At 44.6% G+C, this 16271-nt stretch overlaps 1 protein-coding gene across 3 annotated transcripts in view; it reads right to left on the bottom strand.

Moving 5' to 3' along the window:
- Window positions 1–16271, bottom strand: part of ADAMTSL3 (ADAMTS like 3) — a 275111-nt gene that overhangs the window by 108750 nt on the left and 150090 nt on the right. For all 3 annotated transcript variants that reach the window (XM_084756348.1, XM_084756347.1, XM_084756349.1), the window contains 2 exons: window positions 13723–13797; window positions 7256–7413 (listed from right to left, as the gene is read on the bottom strand). In XM_084756348.1, the coding sequence (XP_084612474.1) occupies window positions 7256–7413; window positions 13723–13797 (233 nt within the window). The remainder of the gene's footprint in view (window positions 1–7255; window positions 7414–13722; window positions 13798–16271) is intronic.

The raw sequence follows: 16271 nt of genomic DNA, 5'->3' as shown, positions 1-16271 counted from the left end.
AAGCTCTGTCCAGCTCACGACTCGGCATGACCTAGGTAAGGTGTGCCCTCACGATGTCACAGAAGAGGGGCCTAGGATTTAGTCCTTGGCTCTGTCCTTCAAATGCTATGGGAATTAATTCCATTTAGAAACATCTCTTGCCATCAAACCTAACTTTCAAAACAAAAGTTCAAACTAAACTAACAAAAACTTGAGTGGTCACAGCTCTAATGTTAATGCTTTTCTTGGTGGATTTCTGTTGAGCCTGGTCACCTGTTCACCCACCTGAACAAGTCCCCAGGAGCAGACACTTCTATCTTACAACAGCGACAGGCAAGTAAGTGCACACAGAATGACAAGTGAGAAAGTTCCAGGATCACTTACAGCCGTATATTTCCCTGCTCCATTGGGAAAATGATGAATTCACTTTCAATTCCTGACTTGACCACTTTGAAACAATTTCTAAAACTATTTATGCAATAGATTTTAACATAAAATACTCATAATTTATATATACTTACACCTATAACTTAGCTGTGAGTTTTGGTAACAGTGAAAAATGTTCAAACAGATTTGTTCGACATTTGTTTATTTACTTGTGTATGTGTAAGCACAGTGGTGCCATAGCACTTGTGTGAGGATCAAAAGAGCTGGTGGGTTCCAGATACTGGATTCAGGTTGTTAGGCTGGTGGCAAGCAAGCATCTTTACCTGCCCAGCCATCTTACTGGCCTCAGATTTATGAATTTAAGACAAATCTCACTGTGTAGACTCAGCTACCCTCAAATTTGTGATCCTCCTGCCTCAGATGCCTGAGGTATGAGTTAGCATGATCTGCCTGAAGTAATGTCCCTTAGCCGGCCACATTACAGGAGCATGTGAGATTCTTCACAGAGACTCTACCTCTGTGATCAGCATCAAACACTTAAGAGGGGATGAGATTTGGATGGGGTGTGGAAGTAATGAAGTAGTTGAGATCTCTTTCCTGTTGCCACTATTTCAGATTGATTCACATCCCACAAGAAACAACACTGGGCTCAGGCAGTGGTGGCATATGCCTTTAACACAAGCACTTGGGAGGCAAAGGCAGCCTGATGATTGAGATTGAGGCCAGTCTGTTTCACAGAGCAAGTTCCAGGACAGCCAAGGCTACAGAGAGAAAAGCCTCTCTGAGGGGGGAAAAAAATCACTGAAGCCCTAGCCTACAGAATGTCAGAATATCATCTGACTTGGAAACAGGATCTCTGCAGATGCCACGCTGCTGAGATAAGGATAACAGACTGGACTCTAGCTCAATATGCCTGTGTTCTGTGGAAACAGGAGTTGGCCATGGAGGCAGACATTCATGGGGAAAGATGATAAGAATTCCTGAGCTATGTTAAAGGAGAGAGAAGGGTAAGAAACAGGTCCTCCCTCACAGCCCTCCGAGAGAGCCAGTCCCACCAGCACCTTGGTTTTTCACACTAAGCCTCCAGAACGAAGACAGTCCCCTCTCACCCACACACTCCATGTGTGGTATTCTGTTACTGCAGCCTCGGGAACTGGCCCTAAACCACTCCCCCAACCTCAGCTGCACCCCCACCACACTGTCCTAAAGCACCTGGGAACACGTGGGTTTCGCTTGCTGCTGCCACCACGTGGCGAGGCCATGGCATGTTCTCTGGCAGAAAGGAAACCAAGCAGTTTGGTACCAGTTCTCTAGACTCTGGGTAGACAGCAGCAAGATATCAGAGCTAAGCTGAAGAACACTGGAGACAGATTGTGTGCCTGAAAACAAATGGAAAATCAACCAAAATATGTTAACCTACAGGAACACATAATATATGAATCGAATGAAAATGACTCCCCCAAATGACATGTCATAGAGGGAATGTTTCAGGCCACAAAGAAGATAAACATGTCTCTCCCTATGTCTCCTGGAGAAGCTTCTACCACAGAAACATGGTATCTTCATCAAAGTCACTTAACTTTATTTCATAGGGTAATCACAATGAAACGCACTACAACTTGACATTGCCGACCATTTACTCACAGATGCCAATGTTAGCTAAGTTACCACTGGGTGGCCAGTGCTTATAGCTGAGCAGTTCTTAATCTGGGGGTGGAACAACCCTTTTACAGGGTCACCTAAGCCTATCAAAAACACAGAGAATTACATTATGATACTTAGTAGTAGCAAGATTACAGTTACGGGTCACCACAACATGAAAAACTGTATCAAAGGGGTTGCAGCATTAGGAAGGAGAGCCAGAATCTAGAATCAACCAGATGTCGTCCCTCACCTGAAGAATGGATACAGAGACTGTGGTACATTTACACTATGGAATGCAACTCAGCAATTAAAAACAAAGAAATAGTGAAAAATTCAGGCAAACGGATGGAACTAGAAAAGATCATCCTGAGTAAAGTAACCCAGACTTAGAAAGGCACACGTGGTATATACTCACTTATAAGTGGATTTTAGCCATTTAGTGTAGGATAACTATACTACAGCCCACAGTCCCAAAGAAGCTGAGTAACTAGGAGGGCCCAAGGGAGGTTTCTTGAATTACGCACAGAAGGAGAAAGGGAATAGACAGTGGTAGTAGCTGAAGAGAGGGGAAAAGGTAGGAGAGGGAGCACAGAGAGGAATGAGGACGGATTCAGACCTGGGGAGAGCGGGAGTGGAGGACATAAGACCTGCGGAGAAAAGAGAAACTTGGGTGGGGCATCTATCTCTGTGACAAGCTGGAGACCTAAGTTAGGGTAGCCTTCCGGGAAAATATAAGGGGAACTCTAGCAGAGACTCCCAGTAGCAGGAGCCATGGAGACGGAAGAGGACACCTTCTATCTAGACAAGACTCCTGCTGGAGGAAGGGGGAGACCAACCCACCCACAAAAACTTCCACCCAAAATTTACCCTGCCTACAAGACTGGACTTAGGCCTCCTACACAGATGTAGCCAATGGACAGCTAGGATTCATGTGGGTCCTCTAGTAAGGAAAACAGGGCTGCCTCTGACATGGACTCTGTTGTATGCTTTTTTATCACTTCCTCCCCGCAGGGTTACCTTGCCAGGCCGCAGAAGATAAACATGCTCTCAGTCTTGATAAGCTGGGGTGAGTGGGTCAAAGGGGACTCCCCTCTTCTGAGGAATAGGGGAGGAGGGGTGGGGGGAGGGAGGGATGAGGGAAGAGGGAGAGGGAGTGGTACTAGGAAGAGAGGAGAGAGGGAGCTATGACCAGGATGTAAATTGAATGAATAACTTGATGATATTGATGATGATAATGATGATGATGATGAGAGAGAGAGAGAGAGAGAGAGAGAGAGAGAGAGAGAGAGAGAGAGAGAGAGAGAGAAGGAGGGAGGGAGGGAGGGAGGGAGGGAGGGAGGGAGGGAGGGAGAGAACCACTATTCTAGCTCATCAGTCAGCAGCTGGCCCAAACAGCAACAGCTTAGTCAAGAGTATCTACTGCCCCTGGTGGCCAGGTACACATATTGCAGGAGCAAAATTCTCATACTTCAGGGCAAAACACAGGAGCTTGCTGCAACAGAGACGTGACAGGAGCCACCATGAGAAACTGATGTTCAGGAAACGATTGTATAGTGAGAAACCTACAGAAAGGGGGAAAAAGGGCAAAGTTTCCTGCGGCAATCTAGCTATGAAAATAGAGTTTCTCAAAGGATAGAAAACAGAATTTTTTCTTTTTTCTTGGTGAAGTATGCATTATATGTAAAAATACAATAGTTTTCAACAGTTCGTTTACTAAAAGCCCCGCTTTTATAAAAATCTATGACATAAACGGTGAAGACAAGCATAGCTCAGTACACCCACAACTGTGCTGGCAGTAGCGTGGAGTAGATGGCCCATGAGCTCCCTTGCCTCGGTTCTGTTCTAGGTGGAAGCCATCTCTATGCAGATGTTCTCAGTCAAGTGAGATGGAAAGAGGCAGACTGAAGTACAGGGGCCAGTTGTCAGTAGCCCCACGTGGCCACTTACCCTTCCCTCTAAGCAAAGTGTAGGCGTTGCTTGATTGTGTGATGGTCCTCGAAGAGATGGATGGAAGCCAAGAGGTCTTGTCCTCCACCACAGCACAGCTGGGCAACACTACAGTGCCCCGAACCAAAAAAGAGGGAGGGGGAAGTAGTCGGTGGAAAAGACCATTTCCTAGAAACCCACATTATTTGGACAAGCTCCCGAGTCAGAGGAAAAACATCGGAGTCATTCTTACTTCATTTTAAGTGTCTCCAACTTTGCCAGATTCTCTCCCACCAAGCACGCCACAGCCATGAAAGAAAATGGCTGCAGGCATGGAAATGACATTCTGTTCATACACAGCTAGTTGTGTGTAACACCCTCTTTGATAAATATGTTTTTAAACAACCCTTTCAATCTTGAGAGCCCAAAGCCTTTCCAGGACATTGAAGCTGAAGTCCAGAGCTGTCTCTTCAGTCTGAGAGAGCCAGGACATAGAGACAGGAGATGAGGGTATAGCTAAAACGCAGTGCAGAGAGCATGCCGTCAAGTCACAGCCTATTAAGAGGTGAGTGCATATTTGGGTAAGAGGGCCAGAAATAACCTTTATTTGTGCAAGTGATATGTGAACATATAGTATTAAGATTATTTTAAGAATCGTATATTGTAAATGAGCCTAAGGCCACGTTTGCAACACATGTCTCCTCTGCAATGGTAACTGTGCTTTCACTTTCTGATGTACTCTTCATATAGCAAAGGCACACACACAAACGCACGCGCACACACAAACACACGCACACACACACACACGTGCATGCACATATACATAGCTCACAGAAACGGTTTGCTGCTTGGAAAGGCAGCTCAGTGGGTGGAGTGCCTGCCGTGTAAGCACCTGAGGCTGACTGATAGCCAGTGCCCGCATTGAAAGCAAACGCGGGAGATGCTGATGCTGGCACACACTTGTGATCCCAGCACTGGAGGGACAGTTTGCAGGACAGTCAGCCTGCCCTAGTCAGTGAGCCCTGGGTTGCGATGAGAGACTGCCTTAAAGCACAAGGTAGACCACACCTGAGGAGCAACAGCCGAGGTGGACTTCTGGCTTCCACGTGCGTGAGCACACACATGCACCTACACACCAAGAAATCCACAGTTTATGAGTGTGTGTGATCTCAAACAGGCAACCAACAGGCTCTCTTCAAGCTATCTTTACACGGATACTGTAACCAATATCTTGAAATACTAGTTTGTGTGGGTCTCTCCCCCATGCAATCACTGTCTCTTGCTCAGTCAGAGCCCTCTGTGTTGACTTAAGGGGAATAAAGATTCTCTTAGCAATTAGAAGAGAAAAAACCCTGTATATGTGTGTGAGAGGGAACACTAACAGGAAAGCACAGAGTTCATGCTCTAGTGACAGACCAAAGAGATACATATTTGGGCTTGGCACTTTCAGGATCTCACACAGGACTCACAGAAACCTATGAAAGCCAGGCAGATGACACTTGGAGCAGGATGAATGGTGGCAGACGCCTGTTCATTTAATGGGGGGAGGGGCAACTGAAGACAGTGTGAGCAAACAAGAGAGTGAAGCCAACACCCCCTGGCATAGAGCAAGCCAGCTACTCCTCCAATCTCTTACTTTTACAGCAGAAAAAAAAAACATTTAACAACCAACATTTTTTATTTTTAAAAAGTCTCTTCACTTTCAGCATTGGTCACTGTCTTAGTTTCTGTTCCTGAAGCTGAGATAAAGTATGTGCAAGGGTGACTTAAGGGAGAATGGGTTTGTCCTGGCTCACAGCTCCAGGGTACCACCTGTCACAATGGGCAGGACAAGGAGGCCACAGCTTGACGCAGCTGATCACGTCACGTTCACAGGCAGGAAGCAGAGGCGGGTGAACGCCTGCTTCTTCCTGCTCAGTTCACCTCACCATGCACACAGACCAGGACGTTGGCCAAGGAGTGCTCCCACTATGGTGACCAGGTCAGCCTTCCCACCTCAGTCAATGCAATCAATATAACCGCACACAGGCAAGCCCAGGAGCCCATGTGGATTCTGTCATTTAGATTCTGTCAGTTAAGGCTAACCAATCACACACTGCTTAAAACGCCTGGCTGGTCACACTGCAGGCTGAGGTTGGACCTGAGGGCTTCAGAGCAGTTCACAGATTTAGTGAAATCTCTACCGTCTCTCTGGTATCACAACCAATGTCTCCATAAAATATTCTTTGTCAAATTAATATGTTTAAAATAAGGAGGGTTTTTTTTTAAGGTTTCAGGGGTCTTTTGTGATGACTAACATGGAAAGGACCTAAAATCACGCAGGAGACAAGGCTCAGGACACTTCTGTGACGGAGTCTCTAGCCTAGGTTAGGGTAAGAAGATGCAGCTGGGTGAGGGTCCTGGCTAGATAAACCGGAAAGACCCGCTGAGCGCCAGGGTTCATCTCTCTCTACTTCCTGACTGCAGATGTGGCCAGCTGCCATGTGCTCCTGCCACCGTGACTTGCCTGCCATGGGAGGGGGCGGGGCGGAGCGCTGAGGGTATACCTTCAAAGTGTGAGCCAAAATAAAGCCTGCCTGCCTTCTTTTCTCCCCGAAGTTGCTTTTTGCCAGGGATTTTGTTATTATAGCAACCAGAAAAGCAATGAATATCATTTTCCTTTATAAAGGTATAATTGGCCCTCGGGGCAATTTTCATTCTTCTGGTGAATTTTGGATGATTTTTTCTGGAAATGGAGGGAAGACTCACTCACTGAATTACCATTTGTCCTTTCTTTCCTCGGGCATTTTCTTCTAGACTAGACTGGTTTTTACTTGTGTTGTTTTGTGAATGGATTGGCCTCTACACTTCATCCCTTTCTACAAGGAGAGATGGCTCAACTCTACCTTGAGATGGCTCATGGCTCTGAGTAGACATGGTCTGAACGGATGCTAAAGCAGGGATCCTCACAAAATGTGACCCTGATCTCGAACCAGCTGCCGCAGTACGACACACTCACAGGCTGAAGATGGGAAGGGCAGGCTCTGTCGAAGGAGACTAAGCATGACCCTCTGGCCTTTCAGAGGGCACACTCAGCCAATACCCACCTCCACCAAACTGCACGTGGATTTAAACTGAGGGGATGACTAGAAAACTATCTCCCCCTGTAAGAATGAAGATTGATCTTAACTTTCTACATAGAAGAGGGGAACAGTTCTTGGGAATAGCCTGTTTAGATGGACACATGGATACACACACTGTATGACTACAATCATCAGCAGCTTCCGGCAGAACACCCTTGCTGTGTCTAAACAGGATGCTCCGAAGACGGCCCATGTACCTTGAAGATGAAGTCAGCCATCAGGGGTCCCGGAATCTTGAAGGTTTGTCTCTCAGGACCCTTTTGAAACTCAATCGTTGTGTTTTCTACAACAAAAACCCCAGGACTGTTGAAGCTGTGCTCTCCTTGGCTTCCTTGAAGCGTTTTGGACTCAATGACTGAAATGTTAAAAATAAAATGTAAACATGAGAACCTTCCTAAAGACATGCGATTTTAAATGACACTGTTACTAAGTGCAACATCAGTGTGTGCAATCGACAGATAGGGAACCATCCCCTCCATTGGTGGGTGCTGATTCATATCGGCAGAACAGATATGTGAGGCTTTTAGGCACTAGTGAGGGCTTTTTGGTCCAAATCTACTCTATTTTTTGGAACAATTTCCACGACAAGAATAAAGAGGAACATCTTCTTAGTTTGTGCCTATTCATGAGGTACCCAAAAACAGAGTGAATGAAGCTGAGACTTCTACCCATTCAGAAAAAAAAAAAAAAAAAAGAATCTCAATCTTGCTTTAAAATATTTCTTTTGAAGAAAGTGTAAATTCACGGAAACTAGCAAGGAGATGGCCTATGTCATCTCCTCTCGTCTTGTTCATGGGTTGTAAATCTATGGCACAATAGCTAAACCACGAGCTGATGGTGTTGGGGCCACCGTTGCTTTGCCATGAGGCTGAAGAACAACTTTCCACATCTTCTAGGAACTGGGCAGTAAGAAAGGGTGTGCCAAAATCTGGGGAGATGATCTGGGAGCCCAGGAAAACCAGTTGCTAGGAACACCCACCCACTAAAGCAGGGTGCACTTTCCCTTAGTCTGATTTTGGTGTCTAGGAGAGTGACAGAGGTGAACGCCCTAGTTCTGAGTTCCTGCAGATCCCTCTGTGGCACCTACGGCAGGTGGCAAGATGGGAGACCCCAGGGCTCCATGATCATCCCATCACTGTAAAAGAAAATGTGCACCTGTGTCCCATTGTCCACTGCCCAGCTAAGCTCTCCGCTCCTGTCTCCACAGTGAGGAGACTGGGAGAAGTGAGCAAGTCGGGCCAGCACATTCACAAGGTGGAAAGTGGCATGGCGAACATTTTAGGATGACATTTATCTCATAGTTATGTTTCTGCATGTGAGCCCACACCCCCCAAAAATGTGTGCGTCATGCACATGCTAGAGCCTGTGACAGTCAGAAGAGGACATCCACTTCCCTGGACCCGGAGCTACGGCAGAGCGTGAGCTGCACTGTGGGTGCGGAACTGAACCCAGGTAAGCAGCAAGGAGTGGTGCACATAACTGCTGAGCAATCTCTCCAGCACCTATTAAATATTTTAACCTGTACTTTTAAAAATATGATGGCTTTGAAGATGACGCATGCTTCTAGCTACTTCTAAATAAAGGACTCACACTGAAAATGATCAGCTGTCGCTCCTTTGGAACAAGGCAGAACCGAGTGAACAATAAACTTGCTTAGATCTGTGGTCCTCAACTTATGGGTCCCGACCCTTTCACAGGGTCACCTGAGCCCATCAGGAAATATAGATATCTGCATTATGATTCATAACAGTATAACAAGCTCCACAACAAAAATTACAGTTATGAAGTAGCAATTCAAATAATTTCATGGTTGGGGGTCACCACAACATGAGGAACTGTATTAAAGGATCGCAGCATTGGGAAGGTTGAGAACCACTGGCTTAGACTGAGGAGGTTAGGGGAGCACTCTTAGGTGGCTTTTAGGCAGCTATAGGGCTTCCAGCTGGCCCTACAGTACCATGGCAGATGCATGAGTGCAACATGTACCCGGCATGCTCAGCACTGCTTTCCTTTGGTTGTTATGTACAGTGGCACAGCTCTATTCATGCTCAGCAGTCAGGACTTGGGAGAAAATTGGATCCTTTCAGTCTGTAGAGGTTTCAGCCTATGACACATTGGCCCTTTGGGTTATTGTTAGTAGAACATTTGGTTTATTGTTATTTTGAATTTTTAAAGATTGTTTTAAAAAAGTGTGTGTGTGTGAGAGAGAGAGAGAGAGAGGGAAAGAGAGAGAGAGAGAGAGAGAGAGAGAGAGAGAGAGAGAGAGAGAGAGGATGTCCACCATATGAGTGCAGTTCCTACATGGCCAGAAGAGGGCATTGGATGTATGCCCTAGAGCTGGACGTACTGACAGATAGGGGCCATTGTGTGAGTGCGAGGAACCAAACTTCCCCTGCAAATGCAGCCAGCACTCTTAAACATCGAGTCATCTTTCCAGGCCTTTAATACTTTTAAAATTAAATTTAGTTATTTGCTGGGGTGGGTGTGCTGCCACACTAGTGGTGGGTCTCCCGTCCTATCATATAGGTCCTGCAGTTGAACTCAGGTATCCAGACTTGGCAGCAAGTGCCTTCACCTGCTGAGTCACTTATTTAATGCCATAGTTTTGCTATAATTACAAAACCAATCACACTGTTTTTGCAAGGACTTTCTTATGGCTTCTATTTGGGAAGGGACATACAACTGGAAAATCTGGGCTGTGTGTTCCCTACAATAATGTGGCTAGAATTAGAACATGCTATAAATTCAGGATCTAAACAGCTCTAGGCAGATTGTAAGATGGACATTCTATAATTAAATTCCATTCCACAACAAAGGGACTTGAAATTAACGGCACCAAGCATTCTCGATTTTCAATACTACAGCCATTTGGAAGGTTAAAGTTAATACGGACCTTAAAAGAATGATTTATTACTGAAAAATAAGCTTGATTTTGGAAATACAGCTTTTTATATTTAAAAAATGGTTATATAAAACAAGAAAACAAAACCCCTTCTGTACTGTGAAATTCAGACATGTAAGCTAAATCCTTTGCGAGGCAGCCAGGAGCAGGGTGGCTTTCAGAAAGAGTTCCAGAGCCGCCTGTGGGGCTGTTCAGATGGGGAAAACTCCAAGGGATAGATCTGCCACTTGGACAAGTGGGAGCGAGTCTGAACCCTGGACTCCACAAGAGTGCCAGCCGCCAGTACACGGCCAGGCTTCGTCCGCCAGCACACACCCTCAAAAAGGAGGCTTCCCCGGGGGTCTCAGCCTGCCTCCTTCTGTCTACTGCTTGCTTACTCTGCTTTTATAACAAAAAAAATTTTTTTTCTTAAAGCTGGACATGGTGGCTGACACTGGCAAACCCAGGCCTCAGGGGATCCAGGCAGGAAATTTAGCGCAAGTTCAAAGCCAGCCTGGGCTACATGGTGAGTTCCAGGATTACCTGGACCACATAATGATACCTTCTCTCAAAACACCACCAGAATCTTTCGAAATTGAACTTGGTGTCACTGGGGTAGCACGTTCAAATAGTCTTTCAGACAACTGTTAATATCTAACTACCATGGAACTCCGTCAGTTTATTTCTTTATGGTCTGACTGCCTGCCTGTTTAGTACTGTTGGCCTCAAGCTTCTATTGAGTTCAATGCCAGCCCCTCGTCATCTGTACAAAATATGTTATCTCAACATGCAACCACGTCAGCATTTTTACCACAGGCTAAAATTGCGACATTTTTGCCACCCCAAATAAAATACTTGGCCAGGAAATCATCCGTCTATTTCCCAACTCTGTAGCTTCCTCTGTCTAGGTATTTCATCTGATAAAATCAGGTGACGTGCATCTTTTGGGAACAGGCTTCTTTTACTCATCCAATATTTTCAAGGATCATCTCCACGGTAGCACGCATCAGAATGCCTTCCCTATTACCACCAAATAATGTTCCACACATCCTGATTAGTTTACTTCAACAATTCATAGATATCTTCACTGTTTCCATTTGAAGGCTAACAGGAATACTGCTGCTAAGGATAGTCAGCACTTTATTTATTACTTATTTATGTAAAGAGGTATTAATTGGGGGGATTTTTTGAGACAGAGTCCCACATAGCCCAGACTGGCCTGAAACTTGCAGTGAAGACAAGGCTGGCCTTGAACCCCCATTCCTCCTGGTTCCATCTCCTACGTGCTTAGGGATTATAGGTATTCATTGCCATGCCTGGTGCTTTTTATAGTTTTTAGTCCAAATCATATCTCACCGCTGTATTACGGAGATGATTCACAGAATTTAATTAGGATAATTTTTGCTAGTTTCTAAGTGTCACATTTTAATTTACAGGGAGGGAGATTTGACCCCAAAGAGTGCTAAAGACTTTCAAACCATTTGAAAATAGGTCTCTAAATCAAAGAGAGTCTTGTTTCACTGGTGCAGATGGTGAGAGGCTAGGGAATCGCCCCACCCCACAGAGCTAGTGTGAGGAGATGGCTCAGCTGGCAAACCGCTCGCCATGCTGGATCCCCAGCAGCCACACTGAAAACAAAACCAAACAGACATCGCAGCAAGTGCCTCCAATCCTAGCATGAGGAGGCAGACACAGGCAGATCTGCAAAGCTTGCTGGCCAAAGGTTAGCCAATTGGTGAACTCTGGGTTTAGCGAGCCATCTTATCTCAAAGGATCCTGGTAGAGAATGATTAAGGCCTGATTAAGTGATAAAATGCCTGCTATCCCCCTCTGTCTTCAGTATGCACTCCCACCCCTGTGCACACATGTGCATGCACACAAACACACACACACCTGTGCACATACTTTATACAAACACACACACACACACATACACACACACCTGTGCACACACATTCACACAAACACACACCTGTATACACCTGTACACATACACCTGTACTACATACACACTTGTACACACACATACACACACACACTACTAAAAATGTGAGACACGTCTGGCCCTAAGAAATTCTTATGATTTAAAAAAAAAAAAAAAAACCTATGTGGTGGCCTAGGAAAAAAAGACAACTGCATAGTATTTGGCTCAGTGACCTTACTCTGTGTGGCTTCATGGCAGTGTTTTTTTTGTTTTGTATTTGCAGAGCTGGCCACACCCAATCAGTCAGGGCTGGAGAGATGGCTCAGTGGTTAAGAACAGGGACCGCTGTTGTTAAGGCCCTGAGGTCTATTTCCAGCAGCCATGCTGGGCGGCTCACAACCTCCTGCAATTCCCGTGCCAGGTGTCCATGGAGACCTGCACTCACGTGCACATGCCACCTACACATACATACACATAATTTAAAATAATAAAAATTAACGTTTTAACCCGATAAACTTCTTCCAGCTCAGAGCCCAGTCTGTCTAAGGCCTGTTGACTTCTGCACACAACTAAGGAAGTATTGCCCGAGGCTACAAGGGCCTCTTGGCAGAAAGGAAGAAAGCCTGTGACACTTCCAGCTTCTACACACCTAAGAAATCAGATACTCTAAGGTAAAAGATGCCATCTGACACTGGCAAATACCGCCATTACACTTCTGTAGATACTCTCTGTCTCCTACAGAGCCTTCACTAGCTCTCAGTGACACCTGCGTCAGAAGCCATGATAAATCAGCAGAAAAGCTTGTCCTTCCAGGTCAAAGGTCAAGCAGGACCATTGTTGGGGGAAAAAGGAAATAAGGAGATTTTGCTAAGTGGGTAGAGAACTTTTGTCTTTATTTTTTTTTTAGCCCTAAACTTCTGATATTTCCAGAAGATCTTTGAATCCTTGTAGAAATTATTTTACATAAAATTTTATTTTCTCACTCATGAGGACATTAAGCCCAAATTGGTATCCTTTCCACTCTAAAACATGATAACAGAGCAATTCATAGCATACACACACACACAGAGACACACACACATACACACACACATGCACACACACATGCACACACACACACACACATAAAAAAGAGTAGGAGGGGTTTGAGGGAAAGCATCTGGGAGGGGCTGGATGGAAAAAAGGAGGGGTGAGGTGATATCATTCCATTTCAATTCAATATAGATTTTTTTCATTAATAAATGACTGTTTATTAAAAATAAAATCATCCTCCTTTATAAATAGTAAAATTATATAGATATCAAAAAAGAACAATACCATCTTACAGGGAGTTGTGAAGATTATAAGTAGTTGTGTCTATAAAATGTTTAGCAAAGTTGCTGGCACATGGTTAAGAAATCAATTAATGCTAGTATCACAATTGGTAATTAAATTACCTTAGTAAAATAGCCATCTACAGACATTAAACCCATTATCATCACCCTCCCCTTAGGATCACATAATTATTAGAGACATTTTTCTGAATTCTGTTAGGGAGTGCAAAGTCATCTGTGTGTGAATGCGAGTTATTTTCTGTAGCTGCCTATGCACTGTTAAATATGTCAGATGGTCCAACAACTGCCTATTGCTGCCTTAACGGTATTTCCTCTCTCTGGGCACTACCCCCACTATCATATCACATCACCCCAAGTTCACCTTCGATGTACAAAGATCAATATAGATTTTTAAAGTTCCTAAAGATATAGACTGAGTGTACTGGACAGAAATCCCTACCAAACAAGGAAAGAGGATTTTTTTTTTTTTTGTCTGATTGTGCTTTCAGGACATTTTGTAACATGCTCAGGTGAAATTCTACTTACAGAGCGGGGCAGGTCCTTTCACGGTAATCCTCACACTTCGGCTGCCCAAGGGAACAGCAATCACATTTTCTTCCTCTAGAAAAGAACAGAGGACAAATGTAATGAGAACTGGCGTGCTGAAGACCCAAGAGTGTGAGCAAGTAGATCGAAACCTCAGCAGTTCCTCAGAACATCCAGCAACCACATGAGCAGTGGCTCCACCTCTGTGGTAACTGAGAGCCGGGACTCACAGGCCTCTGGGCATCCATATTCACAGCAGCAGTGTCCACAGTACCCAAAAGGCAGAGGCAAGTGGCCACCCACACAATGACACCTATGTTGTACCTGCAGGTAAAGGTAATTGTGGCACAAGCTCTCATGATCAACCAGGAATGAGTCAACTTCTGTTTGAAAAGATGAAGGACATCCCAGAGACAGGTGACGGTGATGGGTCCCCTAAACCATACACTTAAAAATGATTAAAATGGTGGTGGTGATGGTGGGTGGAAGGCTGGTTCAGTTAGTAAAATGGCTGCCTTGCAAGCATGAGGATCCAAATTCAGTCCTCAGAACTCACACAGAAGCACCAGCTGTGGTGGCACACGCTGATCATCCCAGAGCTGCAGAGGCAGGAACAGGAGGATCTCTGGGGCCCAGTGGTTCAGTAGGGTAGCCTATTGGTGAGCTCTAGGCCAATAAGAGACTGCCTCAGGGGAGGGGAATGCACTTGAAATTATCTGTGGCCTCCACATGAATGTCCAAATACATGTGCATGTATCCCTCTGACACACACATTCACATTAACATACACTAGAAATAGAAGAAGCAGCTTCAGTTTGATAAAGAGCATTAAGAGCCATAGGCACACTCAGTGTTGAGCCACTAAAATTATCCCCATGGGGAAAAAACAAACAATATCAACAAACAAAAATTACCATTATTTTCCCTGTGGACTCTTGTCAATGCAATTAAAAACTAATAACATATGCAAATACATTGTGGGAGGAAAAAACTTTAACATACTGTAGTTACAAAACACAAAAAATTAAGTTCAGGAGGTATTCAGACATTACACAAATTGCTTTAAAATGTCATTATCTAATTATATATTTAAATTTATTTATGTAGGTCAATGCTATGTGATATATATATATCACATATATATATATCACATATATATATATTATGCATTATGCATTGGTGTAGGCACACGCAAACGTAACTTAATCTAACCCAATAGCCGTGAGCATGCTTGTCATCAAGCTGTGCCTGAAGACACCATTTCCCTTTACAAAGAATGAGGCTTTTTAGAGAGCCAATCACAGTTGGAGTCAGAAAATCAGCACTAGCCCATCATGACATCTCTTTGGAAACTCAAGGAAGCCCTTAAGGACAAGCTCTGGAGTTTGGGTAAAAGGACTTGGAGCTAACACAAAGGGTCCTCAGGTGTGCAACAATGTGATAATTACAGTAAAGCTGGTCATACAAAATGCACTGAAAACAGTGAATGCAAATAATGCTGGAAAAGTACTGTTCGCCACATGCAGAGGGTTCTGGGAGCCAGTCTATGGTTCTAAAACTGGGGAGCAGAGAAGATAATGCAGGCCTTTCTATACAAGCCACACTGCGGGGAACCAGATGCTTGATACGTGGGTGGCCCCCTTTGTGAGAGCCTGTGAGCTCCTATTTGAAGAATAGGTGGAGAGTGATCATGTGACTGATCTTCACAAGACAGAAGAAGTGTCCAGAGAGCTTCCTGCCGTGATTCGGTAGTAACTACAGCCATCAGCTCTAATGAACCCAGCAGAACTGAGCACTGAGAGGTCTTTAGGTGACATCACCTAGGTCATGAACACAGGACACAAAACAAAGAGAGCGAAGGCTGGATGGAGCCGGTGCTGAACTGCAGAATAGAGAACGGAGACCAGATGAAAAATGACAGCTTTCGTCACCCAGTGAATGTCAAGGAAGAAGAACAGAGCACATGCAAAGAAGCCATTGTAGTGCACACTTTTTAATCCCAGCACTTGGGAGGCACAGGCAAGTGGATCTCTGTGAGTTCCAGGACAGCCTGGTCTACAGAGTGATTTCCAGGACAGCCAGTGCTACACAGACAAACCCTGTCTCAAAAAAAAAAAAAAAAATTAACAACAACAAAAAAATTCCAAAGAGACTAAAGGAAGCTCCTGGCATTATTTGACGGAATAAAACAACAACAATTCAAACAAACAAACAGTGGAGGAAGGACTTCGGAAAACAAAGAAGGCAATGAGCAAAAATTATAACAAACAGCATTTCCAAAGCCCTGGAAACTAACCAAAGGCTTGCAAAAGTCTGGGCAGTAATTATTCTAAGAAAAACATGGGGGTAAGAACAGAAAAGACTGTGGGATATCAACTTGTTTATTTCTTCCCATTTTCTACCCTCATAGTAACCTTTAAGGAAAAAAAACCCAAAAAACAAAACAAAAAAAAAGCCCTCATAACCTGAGTGGAGGCCAGCAGCTTGCAGACTCTGCAGGAGTTGGAATGGGTTCGGAGCGCCCTAAAAGCCCAATTCTCAGTGGTCAT

Source organism: Acomys minous, assembly GCF_964271855.1.
Source record: "Acomys minous genome assembly, chromosome: 2".
NCBI lineage: Eukaryota > Metazoa > Chordata > Mammalia > Rodentia > Muridae > Acomys > Acomys minous.
Note: the sequence above shows the minus strand (reverse complement) of the source record. Positions and strands in the feature narration are given on the sequence as shown.